Genomic DNA, 19,281 nt, shown 5'->3' with positions numbered 1-19,281 from the left:
GGAGGAAGTGCGGGACACATGTTGGACACAAACATAAGTAGCTTTGTGTTCTTGTTGTTTTGCTAGCTAGCTTCCAGATGGGCCACTGCTCTCACTAGACTCAAACGACTTAAAGGAATTGACTAAATGTGATGTGGCCAGTGAAATGTCATTAATCAAGAACAACACAAATAGAGCAACTATGAGCCAGCTAGGCAGTATCATGTTGATCATTAGAAGGCAACACAGCAGATGATGTTTCAAGCTTTGGGTCATTATCAGTAACGCTTTTTCTATAGATGCCCAGAGCTGCTGATAGACTGGGACCAGGGTCAGAGTGGCTCACTGAGAAACTGCACATATTCAAGGAGGGCCAGCATGGTTTATGGACAGGTGTAAAGTTAAATCATTTATTGGGTTCAAACAGAGGATGCAGCCCTGCTATGGGACTTATGGCTCTTTAAAGGGAACTGAATCTACAGGATGTATTCACTTCAAACAGCTGTTCAAAAGAACTGATCCATTGGAATTATCAATTTTTCGAAGATTTACATATTTCAAAGAACAAGCTATTCTGCCCAATATGGTGTTAAATATATTAATTTTGAAAAAGCTGGCATGTTTGGCAGAAATTCACAAAAATGTTGAATCATCTGTATAAAGTAAGATTAAATTTTTTATTTAAGTTTACATAAAGTAAAATATAACCAAGGAATGTTAATTCAAAATAAAAATGTTTATTCATGAATATATTTTCATAAAATTAAGTATAAAATATCAAAATATAAATATCAAGAGAGAGGGGTTTAAGATGGCAGAGAGAGTAGGTGCATCAGTGAATAGTTCTCTAGAGTCGGATAAAAATACCCACGACGAAATAGCAGCTCGATGGATATAACCAAGTGGGAGAAACAAAAGAAGAAGCCAGAAAAATTACCAAAAGCAGGACAAAGCCAAAGAACTTCTTTTAATGGAATAAATCTCTGAACACCAAACTAGCGAACACGGGAAAGAACCAGCCCAGAAAATGGCCGAACACGACAACGCGGAGATGCTGCAAACTGACTGAGAGCTACAGGCACAGCAAGCAAACATCAGCGAGGCCCAGACGCGCATAGCAGAGGTGGAGGAGTGGAAGACGGATGCTAATGAAGATGCTAGTACACACACAACAAATGCAAGAAAAATTAACCGACCAACAGCATGTATTTTGGAACAACTTTTAAAGAAGGAACTTGATCTCCCGGAGGGGATCAGTCTCCAGATTCAACGAGCCCACCGAGCCCTCACCCAAAAACCGAACCTAAATGCAGCACCCAGATCAATTTGGTCAACATCCTACAATTTGAGATGAAAGAAATTATTTTGAAGAAAGCCTGGCAGAAAAAGATTCAGGTAAAGGGCAAACAAATATACTTTGACCACGACTACCCGACAGCAGAGGAGGGGAGATGGCGGGGAGCCGCTGGGTGGCAGCGAGACTCGGCACACAGAGCAAGAGAAAAGTTACAAAACTTCCAGTGGAAAGGAGCAAAATGGAAGATTCAATAAAGACTAATTACTTAAAAACTGTGGGAAACCATGCCCACACAATAGTTGCAGAGACTGATAAAATAAGAGGTTTGATGAGAGAATAATCTAGGCTTCCGTAATTTGTCATACTTTATAAAAAACCGACAGAGAGAGGTTGAGTTCTCCAAGTTGGACATGTCTAGATGGAGTGGCACCCCACAGGGTGGTAGTAGTACTGAATCTAGGGAGGGGCCCTCAGTAGAGGTGAGGACTTCCTCTCCTCCCACCAATGGGACTAGTGGAAGAAGAAAAACCCCAGTTTGGAATTCTGTCAGATTTTTGGTTTACGTTCAGTTAGTAAAAGTTCTGACTTGTTTTGAATTGCTTGGGAGCATATTTTCAGGGAATGGTAACTTATAGTTATGATTGATAACATGAAGATAATGTCGCTGAATGGTCTGAATACATTGACTAAAAAAAATAGGGTGATGGCAAAACTGAAAAAGGAGAAAGCACAAATTATATTCTTGCAAGAGTCTCACTTATCCAAATCAGAGCATGAAAAATAAAATAAAAATACGGTTACAGGAATATTTACCACAGTTCTTACAGAGAGGGGCGCAGAAGAGGAGTGGCAATATTAATATCAAACACAATACAATTCGATTATAAAAAGGAATCCAAAGATAAAGAAGGAAGATATATAATAATAAAAGGAAGAATAGAAAATGAAATAATTACTTTGGTAAATGTGTACACACCCCCGGAGAGTAAAATATATTTTTTCAAGAATCTGTTTGACGTAATAGTGGTGGAAACAGAAGAAACTCTAATTTGTGGAGGCAATTTAAATAGAGTTCTGAGCCATAAGTTGGATACAACAAGCTACAAAAAAACTAAAGGGCAATTATCAAGATTTATAAATGTCTCTTTGGAGGAGATGGGAATGATAGATGTTTGGAGCGGTTTGCATCCAATAGAAAAATACTTTACACATTACTCGGCTGCTCACAAAGTACATTCAAGGATAGTCTATTTTTTAATAAAGGCAGATGACAGGCACAGAGTGAAGGAGTGTAGGATAGGGGGGCAGATGTGTCTGATCACAACGCAGTTTATTTAAAAATATGTCTAAGTAACAAAATACAGTATGGAGACTGAACGTGGGAATATTGAACAGTGAACAGCAGAAAGAAAAGATAAAAGCATTGAAGAAAATAATAATAAAACAGTAGACCCGACAATATTATGGGATGCCATAATATTGGCAGTCATAAGGTAGTCATCAGAGGAAAATTAATAGCTGAAACTGCACTTGGGGAAAAAAATCAAATTGGAGACATACAGGGCAAATACAGAGAGATTGAGGGAATTAGAGCAGGATTATCAGAAAACTAAATGACCCAAAGATATACCAAGAAATCAAGGTAGCTAAACCCTAAACCCTAACCCTAACCCTAGCTATTAGTAGATGAGATGGAAAAAAGAAACACATTCATAAATCAAAATTATTATGAATCAGGTCCAAGGGCAGCTAAATTATTAGCTAAACGTATATGTAAACAACAAATGCTTAATACTATACAAAAATTAGAAACCCCCTCTCAAATGAATGAACAGACAAACCAGAGGAAATACAGGACATGTTTTGGGGATACTATGAGAAACTGTATACACAACATGAATTTGCACATTAAGAGGAAATGAGAGCCTTTTTAAACTCACTGTATTTACCAACAATTGGTCAAATACAAAATGAGACTCTAACAGCTGACATTACCATAGAGGGAGTGAAAGACGCCATAAATACATTAAAGATAACATTAAAGGTAACGATGGATATCCGGCAGAGTGGTACAAGGTATTCAAAGAAGAGTTGACATCATTACTTGCAGCTTCTTTCAACTGGACGCTCAATAACAATAAAATACCTGCATCATGGACTGAAGCCATTATTTCAGTCATCCCAAAACAAGAAAGAGATAAGGAACACTGAGAACTATAGACCAATTTAATTATTAAATGTAGATAATAAGATACATACAACAATTATTTCTAAAAGATTAAATTCTTTTGTAACAGAATTGATAGAGGAAGATCAAACAGGATTCACGAGAGGACGTCAAACACATGATAATATTAGAAGAGTCTTGCATGTAGTAGAACAAGTACAACAGAAAAAAACAAAGTACCATACTTGCAAGCGTTGATGCAGAAAAAGCTTTTGATTCAGTAAATTGGGAATTTTTATTTAAAACGCTAGAACGATTTGGATTCAGTAATTAATCAATACAGTGTAGAAGAACATTATATCAACACCCCACTGCAAGAATCAAAATGAATGGAAGCATGAGCGACAAATTAAATATACAGAGATCAACTAGACAAGGGTGCTGTCTGTCACCCACACTGTTTGCCATTTTTATAGAACCTTTGGCACAAGATATACGGCAAGAAAAAGAAATTAAGGGAGTCGTAGTAAAGGGAAAAGTAAAGGGACTTTTTCCAGTCAGGTTCAGAATGATCAAATTAGACTCAAATTTAACAAAAGATGAAATTCACCTCAACAGAATTACTGGACTGGACTGAAATGGAGAAAACTTGAGTTAACTGAAACAAACTTTAGTTACTTGAAATAAATACAAAGTGTAATTCATAGCTGACTGAAACTGTACGGTTTGTTTATAAAACTGGGTAAGACAAACTAAGATTATAAGACATCACATGCCCTTCATTTCTGTGTTCATCAATTTCATTAAGCCTTCAAAACGGATAGGTTTTTCCACAGGACTCAGTTACAGTTAAATGTAATTGAACCAGATTTAAAAAAATGGTATCTATGGTTCAGATTTAATACTTACATTCACAATTTAATGAACACAATACTCTGACCATTTTTGATGCCTACACTACACATAAAAAAGAGACCAATCGAGGTATGGAAAGAGATTAAAATAAGCACTAGAACGAATTAATTTAGCACTTAGCATTATTAGAATAATAGCAACTAATAAGAACTAGTGACCCCATTCTTAAATATAGTAAGGACTTACTGCATTAGAAAATATAGATAGATCTAAATAAAGCTAGATTATAATAGAACATTCAGGGCAGTTATAATCTTGCTGAGGAATACCACAAAAATTGTTATGGAACCAGATGATTACAAGAGAGCAGCTTTATCATGGCCAAACAGACACATTTGTAGGGAAGATCCAATGTCCTTCGACCTGATTTTGACTTTATTTAACCCTATCATGGCCCATACTAAGTATGGAAATAAATAAAATTATAATATAATTATAATTGGCAGCACTGACAACTGAATATTTTAAGGGTAACCCCTTGAGATGTACCATCTCATTTTTGAGAGGGTCCTTGCAGAACAGGAAGGTAAACAACAGTAATAAGAATCAAACAAATATTTTTAAAAAAATTCACACAGAAACACCCACAACATTCTCACAAACATGCACTCTCACACTCTCACAACCACCACCATAGCAGCCGCATGGCACATACACTTAACATCAAGACACAAAATAAGACAACACATACAGATGCAGAGTTCATGTTCATATCTCTGTGAGAATTAAGTCCAGAATAAATGAACCTTTTTTCTTACTGAAAGCAAGAGCAAGATGTTTTACAATAAAGTGAGTAAAAGTTTGAGGGGATCAAGATTAGTTTCTGTGGCATAGCCATACATAACATCAGCGTGTTCTAGGACTGGCAGCACCAGTTGTGGAAAACTCTTTTACAAGCTGGAAGAGAAAACATTCTACAGAACGATAATGTGACAATTTTAAGGCAACAGGCTTTCAAACAATATTAAATTTAGGATTTTAGCTCAACCAGTTAGACTCAGATTTTATCTGACTCCAAAAGATTTTTCAAAAACTTTACAACAAATAATTGAAGTGATTAAACTTGGAAAAACGTTCACTCATTTGAGACTTACAGTAGGAGGAAAAATGCTGTTAACTTTATATAGTTTGAAAAGAATAAATCTACCATTGCCTTCTGACAAGTTTCAAATTAATGTCATATATTTAAAACTTGGTTTTCACCAAAGGTGGTAGTTGCATTAAATGATAGAGTTGATTTAATTACAAACAATAAAATCCCTGGCGGATTATACATACCGATTTATGTCAAGTCAAGTTTATTTATATAGCACTTTTCAGCAACAAGGCACTCATGGTGCTGTACATAAGGAGGAGCATTGCAGTGGTATGGGAAATCAAACAACAGAGGTAAGAATAGAATGATGGATAAGAAAATGAATGAAAAGTTGGACTGAAAACTTAACTAAAACTTAACTTATAATGTTTAGATGGCACCGTCATTATTTATGCATAAATAGGTTTATTGTGGTAGGCAGAAGTACAAATAAATGTTTCATCTTTCACTACTTGATGCTGCAAAAGGGTAACAAGAGGCCAAGTATCCATTGTTTTTGTGTCAGACCACCCGGTGCTACAAAGGTAGGCTATCCTTTCCTTTTTCTGAATGAAATGATTCTGTTTATAACTAATCTATTTGCTTTTTATCTTCTTTTACTCCTTAATAAGCTGGTACACAGCAAGACTGCAATGTCGTTTATTTTTGTCTTCTTTGTATATAATAATAATGGAAATAACAATGTATAAATATGATTATGTATGGTGAAATGAAGATGGTGAAAGAAAGAAAAATGCTGATTTCACTACCCAAGTTTGTGATTTCTTGTTTGTGTTATTTTGTTGTACTGGGATGGCTGTATGATCAAACTGTTTATTTTCAGGCATTGCCTGTCACAATACTCATGATTTCTCTGGAAAGGTTGATGAAGAGTCGTCCCACTATATTGCCTGATGATGTGAGCGATAACCCTAAACATTTATTTTTCTCCCAGGCGAAGGCCTGAAAAGGTGGCTGGGACCAGCCTGACAAATGGGTCCATTGACACATTCTTTCTTAGGACATAAGATCTCTGGGGTTCAGGAACAATAGGAATCCAAAGATTGTGTTTGAGGGTTGAAAACGTGTGGTTGAGAAGAGTGTGAAAGGAATGAATGAAGGCCCAAGGTATGAATGATGAATGATGTGGGTCGTATGAGTGAAAGGTTCATGGATCGAATGGTATGTTTTAGTTTTTGTGAACTCATTTTTGTTTTGGGTTTTGATTCATAGTTGTGTTTGGACAACTAAGGAACGTTTTAGAGCGCACCAAGTTTTGTTTTTCATTTGTTTTTTCTCTAATGTCGGTGTTCCCTATATGTGTTCAGATGCTTGCAAGTTGGAACAATTTTCTGGGTTTTAGTTTCAGAGGGTGAAAACTTAAACTTTCTTGTGAATTTTCTTGAAGTGAAATTGGATCTAAATTCTCTTTGGGATGGGAACAGAACCAAATAGATTCTGCCATAGGGTTCTGGTTGAATAATTTGATAGTAAAAGATTTGGCCGCCCAAACTTCTTTAAGAGGGGACGGTGAAGCCGGCATGTGTTGTGTGTCTTAAGTGTTTGTCTAAATTTCTGTTTAAATGTTTGTCTCAAATGTTTGTCTGACTACCCTTTAGACTTCAGAGAAAACAAAAAGAAATAATAATAATCATAGGATGGAAAAATGGAAATGGATATATCGGGGAAAGAAATGACTGTTTATAGTGATCAAACAGGAATGAATAACTAAATAATGGTATGATTAAGGTTGTACAGAATATGCAAATTACTTGTATTTAGTATTGGGGGTAGAGGTTATGGGGGAAGGACCCTAAAGGTCTAATTTAGGTAGATATAATCAAATTATCAACGCGCTTGAAAAGTAGGTTGTCCAAAACACTGGACACCTTCATGATAAATGATGTGAATACTTGTTCTAGGGATGATTTCAAAAATCTTATGGAAAATAACAGTTTGAACATATCTAACTTTGGCTACTACTTAACGGACAATAAAGTACCAACTAACTGGGTTACAATATAAATATGATTTTTGGTTAAAGGTGAGAAGATAATGATAATGAAAACAGGTATTGGAGCATTTCCTGTTCCCAACAAGCCCTAAAGGAAATTGTTATTGATTTTATGGGTACTGACAACAGAGTGAAAGGATGTAGAGATGTGCTTGACACTTTCACCAGGTCGGCTGAGAGAGATAATAACACAATCAAAAAACGATTGGCTAAAGTTTGCGCTGATACAAAAATGAAGTGGCTGGATGCGCTGCCATTGGTGATGTTTTACATCAGATCATAACCCACTGAGCTCATGGGTTTAACTCCCCATCAGCTGCTGACAGGGCGAACCATGCCCTGACCTTTCACCTCCTCTCCTCAGTCAGGGTGTGCACCCAGTCTGGATTCACAGAGAGAGCAACTGACATGTTCAAAGCTTTTAATCAGCTGTGAAGTTTTTGTCTCATAACACACAGGAGGCTCTAACCAAAGAACCAACAGGAGAAACAAATGGAACTCTGGATGAGGGCAAAACTAAGGTCAGCAGATCATATTGCAGGAAGGGAGAGCCATCCTCCGAAGGAAACCTCAGAGAAATCAGAAAGCACCTGAAGAAGAACATACAAATAGGTTTGATTGGATATCGTTTGACTTAACATTTCATTTCCAGCTAACACATCATAAATGTGCTTGTGAGGCTAAATTTATTCCAGTAACCATAACATCAAACGGTAAGATTAACTCATCTATGTGCTTTCAACTAACAAAATGCAATTATGTGGAACCTGTTTCATAAATTTTGAGTGGGCTGGGTTACTTCAACAGAGGGAACGTGATAAAGAAGTAAACAATAAAAATTCTATTTGTTGGGTTAAAGCTTGAAGGAGTATGTCCTGGTAAATTTGAAAGGTGGTCACAAAATCAAAAATCACAGAGGGGAGAAGGATTTCTAAAGTAAAACTGCGTGAATAATCAACAAACAAATGTTTATTTCTGTGAAGGTGGGAAATTGTGGAATAATTTGCATGAAGGGTTAAAGGAGTGTTCAACTATTTAATCAATTCGAATAACTTCATGAATAGAAATTATAACTTCCTATGTGCTTCTGAGTTATTTATTTATAGATGATGATGTTTGCAACTTAGATTGTAAATTAACTTGATACAAGGCCTTGAACTTTTACTTGCTGCTGAACAGAACTGATTTATGGGGAATAATTGCTTTGGGGGTGACTACCTATTGACTGGACAGGAAAGCTTTTCCCTGGTTTCCCTCTCCATCCAGGATGCCCTGACACCGATTGGCCTACTTCGTCAGGGGGAACCTTTCAGAAAGTGTGTTTTTGAATTTGATATGTCTGCTAGAATAGCTTTGGATATGATCCTAGCCAAAGAAAAACGGTTGTGTGGTGTTTTTGGAGTAGCTTGTTGTTCTTTTATTCCCAACAATTACAGCACCTGATGGATCTCTAACGAAGGCCCTAAATAAATCGCAATCACTATACATTGAATTAAAATCGCACTCAGGAATCGATGAACAATTCACAAAACTGGTGAGTATACCTACTGGTGAGTATATTCACGTCATTGACTGTTGTGGTGATTGCAGTTTATGTATGCTTTTGTGCAACGTGTATTCGAGTTCTCATCCTCAGGTGTATTGATGTGCGATTGGTTCCACTGATACGAGAGGTTTGATATTACGAGAATATCAAATGGATGTGGTGCCAGAGCACACACTGATGTTGTCCACTGAATATTTAAGGACAAGTGATGATGTGGATCCCATGGTACCAAACCAAAGAGGTGGAGAAATTATGATACTGTGTTAGGAGGAGGACCAAACAACTGCAATAGATAATTGAACAGGGTTTACGATTCAGAGTCAACAATATACTGATACACATTGTGCTGCTCATGTCTGCTGTGCTTCTAGCTTTTTGTTATTTTTGTTTTAAATTTTTCAACAGGGTATTATTTTCTATTTGCGATGTTTTAATCATTTAAATTTCAGACACACATCAACATGTGTCTGTTCTATGGGAAACAGAGGGGTTGCACACACTGAGGGCTGCAGGCAGTTGCCGGAGAAATGGCACTCCGTTTGGGGGGCCGGAGGTATGTGACGGCCGGAAGGAACTGCCTGCAATATTCTAGCTTAGGTCCATATGCACTAGACACATTGATTGATGTGAGGTGGGTTTTTCCCACCTCAACAGGGGGATTGTTATGGTTGTATGATTCTGTGGCCTTTTCTAATCATCTCTTTGCTGCCTTAATTAAATATATCTGCCCTTGTTGCTTATCTGCCGCACCACTCACTGCCACAGCTTACACAACATCCTTAGGTGCATGACTACAACCATGGGCTTCATGGACTCAGGGGGTCCGAGAGTGACAACCGCCTGTCAGATGCCGATGGTTAAGGGGTCGGTCCCCTCGAATCAAGGGTGTAAGAAAGAGGGGGCCGTGATCAGGCTCACTGGATTGAGCGAGGATAACCCATAAGTGAAAAGGGGGGACCCCTCTGAGCCGATATCCTTTACAGTGATTTCTGTGACTTAATGAATAATGTTGACATGAAAGGAATCAGAATACTTGATTTAATGGTATAAATGCTGTATCAGATAAGTTAATGACAGATTGATTTAGTGAAATTAATTAGCACATATCATTAATGAGAGTATTAATAGAACCTCGCAGGTTATTTTTGGTTATGTCTTCACCTCTCCATAGGTTGATTTTTAGGACATGTGTTAAGTAATAAATGGAGGCTGCTTCAAAGTAAAAAGTTTTCTAATTGTGCTAAACCGGTAAATTGTTTCTGTTTATGATGAAATATTTTTGACAAGGATCCATTTGATTAAGCCACTGTGTGGCCTGCTTTAATGATAATGATAATAGTAGTTGATAATTACCTACAATTGGGCGTAATCTGCCCGCTATGAACTTATTTTATATTCCATTTTAAGACTAACCTTTCCAGGTAGCTGAAACTGCCAAAAGACGCTTGGGGATGGATGTCCCTCAGAGGGGGACCGAAGATGGACGAAGAAAATCAATGCTTAGGGTCTACATTAACTGATTCACATGATGTTAGACAGAATTTTCTGCTGTGCTTCAGGCTGTTGTCCTTTCTCTCTTTTCTCTAAATCATACACATACAGGTTTGATGGGGTTAGAGCTGTCTCCACTAGGTGTATCAACTGTTGCTTAGACACAACCAGGGGTGAGATGCGGAGAGATGGCGTTCCTCCTTGGGGGGGAGGAACCACGTGACAGCTGGAAGGAGATTCCCTGGTCATATATAGGTTTAACACACACATACAAGGTTGAATTATTGTTTTGGGGGTGGGTACCCAGTTGCAGGTGGTCCACTACCCAGTACCTAGGGGATTAACTGATCTAAATTAGGTGCCTTTAAATGACACCTCATCAAGGGGGTTGTTAGGAATAACCTTTATTAACATGAGTCATATATTTTATTTCACTATAGTATAAATGGGAAAAACAGCTAAGTTCTAATGTTTCCCTTTTGTTACAATAGGATAAGAATGCTCACAGACATACAGTACAAGGATAAATGGCCCAAGGGTTGTCAAAAATGACCTGAGGATGGGGCACTGGGTTTGTTAGTGGAGCAACCGGTATAACTGGTTTGATTAGAAAGCCACGGCACACTTAGATTAAGTATGGACACCTGCCAGGAGGACTATCATAGCAGTGCCAATCACACCCCTCCCTGTACTCACATCCCTCCATGTACCGTCACTCAAGACTGCTGGTATGATGCAGCTGTACTAATTTCTGTGCTAATGTTGCTGTGCTAATGATTTTATCTATGGGCAGGCCACAGTTAATGTAACGCATATCATTGATGTTTTGTCCCTACCAGTAAGGTGCCATAGTTGTTTATCTGTCATCATCGGTGGCCCTGCTTACTAGACTGCACGTTCAGGGCAGGCTCTGCAGTGGGTGAGGAGCTGTGGAGGGAGGGGTGCAAAACAGCACAGAGCAAGAAGGAGGGACCTGTAAGGTGTGCATGTTCAAATTTTCTGGCTAAGTCTACAGTTTCCTCAGAAATCCCTCTTGCTTTAAGGTTTCTTCTGTTTCACCTTGTTACCAACTGACAAATTTGTATTGAGAAAGAAGAGTGTCGTCGCCCTCTTCTCTCTCGCTGCATGCAGCCCGTGTCGGCGATGCAGCCAACAAGTGCAATGCGTGCAGAGCATTATAAGCAAGCAAAGTAGTAAAAAACAAAAAACGTTTCAAAAGAATTGGATTGTTTGTGAACAAATCGGGACACATGGCCCGATGTGTGTGGGACTTTGCCGCATTTGACTGGGCCACATTCTGATAATTAAAAAAATTATTCAACAGGGATTTTCTGAAATGTAGAGAGAGCAGAGCTTCAGTTGTAACCCATTTTGTTGATTTACCTGTTATTTTTACTTGTTCCTGTTAAGAGCAGTACGGATCAGAGGGTTTTATTTTGAAAGGGAAGAAGAGAGACTGGAAGTAGATAATGGTTTTCTTGCTACCATCTGGAAGCTCATATTGATAAATCGAATTTAATTATGTAAAACTTGTGAAAATATGCCAGTAAAATGCAACGCCGGAGAAAGTTGTTTCTCTAGCCTTGTCAAAAGAAACGGGTAAGTAAAAGTACAAGTATACACCAGCACACTAGACCACTGCAAACCGTGCAGTCTCCAGCTTTAGCACTCTCTGATCCCTATGCTTCATCTCATTCCACTTTACAGGCTAGATCTGAAACCTCTATGCCTGTGTTTAGGACTGTTAGGACGTGGACTGATAAGTCAAAGCAGATATTACAGGCCTGCTTTAACTGTGCAGATTGGAGTGTTTTTGAAACTTCAGCAACTGAATTGGACCTGAGATTCATACATCAGTTTTTGTGGGGATGTGTGTGCAGACCAAGACCTTTCACACATAAAACAACAATAAACCATGGTTTACTTCGCATCTGAGGAAGCTGTGATGGGCCAAAGAAGAGGCCTAGAAAAGTGGGGACCAGGTCCTGTATAAGCAGGCAAGAAACAAACTGATCAAGGAGATCATCAAGGCAACTATGAGTAGCTATAGCGAGAAGCTAAAAATCAGCTTCTCAGCTAACCACACAACAGCACTCTGGAGGAGCCTGAACAAAATGACCCAACCCAGGGCCCCAACAACTGATTGACTACCTCAACAGCTTCTTCTACAGGTTTTAAAGAACAGCCATTTACACCTTCAACCCACACACCTACACAACACTCCAACACAAAAGGACTATCTGCACTCGCCACCAACAACACTACATCCCTCTCCCCTCTGACTCTATGCCTGCACTAACGATCCCTTAAGAAGATGTAAGTAGGCTCTTTCAGCATCAAAAGATGCTTCTCCCTGAAAGCCTTTACTGACCAACTTGTGCCCATTTTTAGCTATTCCCCAGCCCCTACCCACCACACTCACTCACCATCCTCAACAACACTGTGTCTACTGTGGATCACTCTGGGTTCTTAGGAACCACCCTTTCTTGGGACCTGAGCTGGTCCTCACACATAGACACTGTTCAGAAGAAGGCCCAGACTGTACTTCCTGCGACAGCTCAAGTAAAACCTTCTACAGGAGTTACTGGTCATCTTATACACTATAATTATTCAGTCTGTCCTGTGCACATCCATAAAAGTGTCGTTTGACTCATTCACAAAGCAGGACAGGTTTAACTGCAACAACTAGGTCTGCAGAGAGGATCATCGAGACTGACCTTCCCTCCATCCAGCACTATTATCGGTCTTGTAACAGTTCTGAAGAGTTAGGTATTGGTTTTCATTTGTGTTCATATTTTTCCAGCGTTTTCCTTGTTGTTTATTATGTTCTAGAGGTCTTGCCATATTCTGTTTTTATTCATGGCATTTGGGTTTTGCCATACCGGTTCATTCTTTATGCTCATTATTATTAGGTGTATTGCTTTAGTTCATTTCTTTATGTTTCTCTCGTGGTCCTTTTTAATTTATGTTGTTTCCTGTTAGATGTCTGTTTGACATTTTCCCAAAGATTTGTTGTTCAGCTCCAATGATGTTTATTTGCCCTTTCTTGCTTTCTCTGCTCTGCTCTTTTCCTTTGTTCCATCTTTTAGTGCAAGACCTGTTTTTTGTAATTTTGCTCTTATCACTTATCATCAAATAATTTAAACAGCTTTCTAGCAAAAGGGTTTTTGTCAGTGCACTTGGAACCGGGGCAACCAATGCAGGAGGTCAATGATAAAATTTGTAGTCGTGTCTTCAGCCTCGGCCAGTGATGTATTCAACTCCCACCTCCAGGAAAGCTTTTACCAGATTCCGGTTGAGGTTGGAGTGGACGATGTTCTCCACCTTTATTGTGGATGCTGTTGCCTGTAACTGTGGCCATGAGGTCTGTGATGTCGAACCCAGTGGTGGACACCGGCAGAAAGGGATGCCGCCAAGCTGAAGAAGGAGTCCTACCAGTTCTGGTGGGTCTCACGAGGCAGCCGAAGGGTACTGTGAGGCGGCGTGGCACGGGCGGTAGCAGAGGCAAAATCTCAGGCCTGGGAGGAGTTCGGTAAAGCCATGGAGCAGGACAACCAGTCGGCCTCAAAGCGATTCTGGCAAACGGTCCATCGCCTCAGATGAGGGAAGCAGTGCTGTCAACAACTGTTTAATGGGTGGGTGGGGAACAGCTGGCCTCGACAGAGGACATTATCGGGTGGTGGAAGGAGTACTTTGAGGATCTCCTCAATCCTGCCATCATGCCTTCCCTGGTGAAAACAGGGACTGGGGACTTGGATGGTTCCAACTTCAGGGGGATCACAATCTTCAGCCTCTCTGGGAAGGCCTATGCCAGGGTATTTTGAGAGGAGAGTCCGGCCAATAGTTGAACCCCGGCTTCCGGAGTAGCAGTTGCTTTCGTCCCGGCCGTGGAACACTGGACAAACTCTACACCCTCTGCAGGGTGCTTGAGGGTTCATGGGAGTTTGCACCATATGTGTTTTTTGGGCCTGGAAAAAGCATTAAACTGTGTTCCTCATGGGGCCCTGCAGGGGAAGCTCCAGGAGTGCGGAGTTCTAGGGTCAGGAAAAGGGCAGCTAACATCTTTACAGATCCAACACTTCCTGGACACTAACTGTCTTGAATTTTACCTTGCGGACAGCTCTGCAGAGCATTATTTGCAAAAACCTGCCACCACATAGACATTTTCCCTTACAGCCTGAGTTGTCAGCTACTATGCTGTTAAACAAAATAAGCATATGGCACTATTACAACCTATCTTTCTTTTTTTTTACTTTTTTTGGCTGCACATACACATACATGCACATACTGTTCCTTTTATACTTTATTTTATTTCCTCTAAAGTTTATATATTTATACTTGCCTGTATGCTGTGAGCACTTGAAACCAAAGTAAAATTTCTTGTTTGTACACATAATATTGGCCAATAAAGCTTTCAGAAAAGAGTTCATTAGTTCTACTGGCAATCAGAACCAAAATAATAATAAAAAAGAGGGAATATTACAAAGTTTTCAGTTAATAATATACAACTGAGGGGGGTGGAAACCTACAATAAAGAAACTTATATGATCTCAGTTAACACTACGGGTTAAGCCAGCTGCTCAAATTGCTTTTTTTTGTTGGCGGGGTCAGCATGCATATCTTTAGTACTGAGAAGCACAGTTTTGATTTTTTTCTGCTCCCTACACTATACTTTAAATTCCAAATGGTCAGGATTTTTTGTCTTATCATTTCTGTACTGAGAAGTACACATTTGAAACACAAAAGAAGGGAACAAACATTAAAGAAGGGGGCCTTGAAACATATTACCTGCTGGTATGGGGTGCAGTAGACCTCTGAGCCAGTAAGGCCACAAGTGGAGGAGGCTCGCAGCTGGTGAGACCTGCCCAGAAGCAGGTCCTTGCTAGGTGGATAACACGCTCCAAGAGAGCAGTCATTCTGGGTTCCAGATATGGCTGTCATTGCTGTCAAGAAAAGGGCAGTACAATAAGGAATTCCTTAGAAGTTGAAAAATTTACAGGTTTACATTGGGCAGTGGGTTATACTGTTAGCTCACAGCTACTGTGAAATTACAGGTTAATTGATTACCCTGAACTAGCTTTAGGCGTGCATAGTTGTCTTTTACAAAACAGTACTGTAAAGATGAGCCACTCTTTCAACGTCCTCTGGTTGTTCATAAATCACATACTAAGCCGTCCATGCCCAGGATAGACGTTGGTTTTTATAGACAAAATTGTACACTTCTGATATTAACTTTCGTTACCTGAGCAGCAGACGACAAATTATCATAACAATTGTCCTAATTATTATTATTTCTGTAATTATTCCACGTCCCCTTGCAGGTGGTGGGCCCACTGGGGGATGGCCTCGCACCTCTGGTTCGGGCTTGGCCCAGCCGGGTCCCGCGAGGAGCAACCCGGCCACCAGGTGCTCTCTGGCGAGTCCCAACCCCAGGCCTGGCTCCAGGGTGGGACCCCGGCTCCGCTGTACCGGGCAACGTCATGTGCCTCGATGTACTAGTCCTCATGAAGGATTCTTGAACCGCTCTTTGTCTGACCCGTCACCTAGAGCCTGTTTGGGATAAGAGAGGGCTGAGCTATCCACTGATCACCACCTGGTGGTGAGTTGGATCCGCCGGAGCAGGAGAAAACTGGACAGACTTGGCAGGCCCAAGCACATAGTGGGGATCTGCTGGGAACGTCTGGCGGAGCCTTCGGCCAGGGATGTATTCAACTCCCACCTCCGGGAGAGCTTTGACCAGATTTGGGGGGATGTTGGAGACATAGAGTCCGAGTGGACCATGTTCTCCGCATCTATTGTTGATGCTGCTGCCCGTAGCTGCGGCCGTAAGGTCTGCGGTACCTGTCGCGGCGGCAATCCCAGAACCTGGTGGTGGACACCGGCAGTAAGGGATGCTGTCAAGCTGAAGAAGGAGTCCTATCGGCTGTGGCTGGCTTGTGGGACTCCTGAGGCGGCTGACGGGTACCGTAAGGCCAAGCGTGCTGCGGCCCGGGCTGTGGGAGGAGTTCGGTGAGGCCATGGAGAAGGACTACCGGTTGGCCTCGAAGCAATTCTGGCAAACCGTCCAGCGCCTCAGGAGGGGGAAGCAGTGCTTCGCCAACACTGTTTATAGTGGAGGTGGGAGGCTGCTGACCTCGACTGAGGACATTATCGGGCGGTGGAAGGAGTACTTCAAGGATCTCCTCAATCCTGCCATCACGCATTCCCTGGTGGAAACAGAAGCTGGGTACTCAGGGGCTGTCATGGTTGACACGCCTCTTCAACGTTGCGTGTCGGTCGGGGACAGTGCCTCTGGACTGGCAGACTGGGGTGGTTGTCCCCCTTCATAAGAAGGGTGTGTTCCAACTACAGGGAGATCGCACTCCTCAGCCTCCCTAGTAAGGCCTACGCCAGGGTATTGGAGAGGAGAGTCTGGCCGATAGTCGAACCTCGGCTTCAGTAGGAGCAGTGTGGTTTTCGTCCCGGCCGTGGAACACTGGACCAGCTCTATACCCTCTACAGGGTACTCGAGGGTTCATGGGAGTTTGTCCAACCAGTCCACATGTGTTTTGTGGACCTGGAGAAAGCATTCGACTGTGTCCCTCGTGATGCCCTGTGGGGGTGCTCCAGGTGTATGGAATCGGGGGCCATTTATTAGGGGCCATCCGGTCCCTGTACAAGCGGAGCAGGAGTTTGGTCCGCAATGTCGGCACTAAGTCAGACCTGTTCCCGGTGCATGTTGGACTCCTGCAGGGCTGCCCTTTGTCACCGGACCTGTTCATAACTTTTATGGACAGGATTTCTAGGTGCAGCCAAGGGCCAGAGGGGGTCTGGTTTGGGTACCAGTGGATTTAGTCTCTTCTTTTTGCAGATGACGTGGTCCTGCTGGCCCCCTCTAGCCAAGACCTACAGCATGCGCTGGGGCGGTTCGCAGTCGAGTGTGAAACGGCTGGGATGAGGATCAGCTCCTTCAAGTCAGAGACCATGGTACTCGACCGGAAAAGGGTGGCTTGTCCTTTTCAGGTTGGAGGGGAGTTCCTGCCTCAAGCGGAGGAGTTCAAGTATCTCGGGGTCTTGTTCACGAGTGAGGGAAGAATGGAGCGGAAGATCGACAGACGGATCAGTGCAGCTGCCGCAGTAAGGGGACGCTGTGCCGGTCCACTTCGGTCATGACCGAAAGAACGAGATCCCGGATACAAGCGGCTGAAATGAGCTTCCTCTGTAGGGTGGCTGGGCACTCCCTTGGAGATAGGGTGAGGAGCTTGGCTCCGGGAGGGGCTTGGAGTAAAGCCGCTGCTCCTCCACATCGAGAGGAGCCAGTTGAGGTGGCTCGGGCATCTATACCGGATGCCTCCTGGACGCCTTCCTCGGGAGATGTTCAAGACTTGTCCCACTGGGAGGAGGCCCAGGGGATGGCCCAGGACACGCTGGAGGGATTTTGTCTCTCTCCTGGCCTGGGAACGCCATGGGCTCCCCCTGGAGCAGCTGGAGGAGGTGTTGGGGAGAGGGACGTCTGGGTGTCTCTGCTGAGTCTGATGCCCCCGCGACCCAGTCCCAGATAAGCGGAAGACGACAAGTACGAGTACTGTAATTATTTTCAGGTTCTGACTTGATGCCTGAAATTTCCCCTTTTCATGTGGCACTGAAAACAGCCTGAGTTAAGAAAGTAGCATCATAACCACTTTAATGGTCTCTGTTACTTCTAAATAGAGTTTTACATTTTGTCAATTTAGATATATTGTATTTCTTGTGTTAGACAGGCCAACCGCTTTGATAAAATTTGAAAAAGAGACTAATTTGTTACAGTACATCATAGAAAACAAAATCAAAAGATGGCAACAAACAAAGAAATCTTACCAGCTAGAAGTAAAAGGATCCTCATATTGGATTCCTGCTGCAGAGAAAGTCTGGAACGGATAAGAGAATAAAGAATATACATAAAAAACTAAAGAAACTCTCGGCGTATTTGTTGACATAAAAATCTGATCAGTTTAGGGTTAAGTTTTGTCCGTATTAAAAAATGTTTAAAAAACTGTTGTCTGACTTCTGTTTTATACATTGGCTCACCTGGAAAGAGTGATACAGTGTGTGTCAGAGTCCCACCCCTCACAAACCGCTCCCTTCAGTCATTAATCAACACACACACACACACACACAGGCAATAAAAAAAAACCCACTAAGACTCAAAGAACCAAAACATGTCTGAACTGGGCATCATACATCCCTGAGCATAAAGGACCTCGCCCATATACCTTAAGAAATAGAAAACACTAAACTTTCCCTTGAATCGGTTTGTTTGTTAGTCTTCAAAATGACTTTGTTTAAGAAGTTTATCTTTATAGTCAGAAAAATCTCTTACTCAAAGTTTTACTGACTTTTTTTTTTTTTACAAGCAAACATACATTTACCCAGATATCTGTCCTTAAGCAACAGGTCAAAGAAGGCATGTCTGGTATTCTTTTTTCCTCGCTGGAAAAATAAATTTCTTTAATGACAAACATGTTTCAACAAAGTCTAATGATCCTGCATAGTTAACCAGAGACATCATGCAGGATTATTCATCTGCAATGATTTTAATTGCTTTGATGAGTTAGATTTTTTTATTACGTTATTACCTGCAAATACATACATAATAGCAGCGGTTTAGTCTATTTTACTAAACCATAAAAAGATAAAACGAAGCAGTGATGTACAGACAAATATAAGTTAGGCTAGAGGTAATGTTTTTCAGCCTGTCAGCCGGTGTGTTCACTCACTTGGGTGTAGAAAAAAACTGTGACTCGAGGGCTGTTTCAAGATAGACGATTTGTTTTTTCTA

At 41.2% G+C, this 19,281-nt stretch overlaps 1 protein-coding gene across 2 annotated transcripts in view; it reads right to left on the bottom strand.

The window, feature by feature from the left end:
* Positions 1-18,548, bottom strand: part of LOC124857262 (laminin subunit beta-3-like) — a 39,823-nt gene extending 21,275 nt beyond the window's left edge. Inside the window, exons 1-3 of one of the 2 annotated variants that reach the window (XM_047348455.1) lie at positions 18,531-18,548; positions 18,321-18,370; positions 15,273-15,427 (exon numbers count right to left, since the gene is read on the bottom strand). In XM_047348455.1, the coding sequence (XP_047204411.1) occupies positions 15,273-15,427; positions 18,321-18,345 (180 nt within the window). In that variant the 5' untranslated portion in view covers positions 18,346-18,370; positions 18,531-18,548. Of the gene's footprint in view, positions 1-15,272; positions 15,428-18,320; positions 18,500-18,530 lie in introns of those variants that run through there. The other variant, XM_047348454.1, reaches the window with a different exon arrangement.
* Between the last annotated feature and the right edge of the window lie 733 nt (positions 18,549-19,281).

This window comes from Girardinichthys multiradiatus, chromosome 20 (genome assembly GCF_021462225.1).
Source record: "Girardinichthys multiradiatus isolate DD_20200921_A chromosome 20, DD_fGirMul_XY1, whole genome shotgun sequence".
Classification (NCBI taxonomy): domain Eukaryota; kingdom Metazoa; phylum Chordata; class Actinopteri; order Cyprinodontiformes; family Goodeidae; genus Girardinichthys; species Girardinichthys multiradiatus.
Note: the sequence above shows the minus strand (reverse complement) of the source record. Positions and strands in the feature narration are given on the sequence as shown.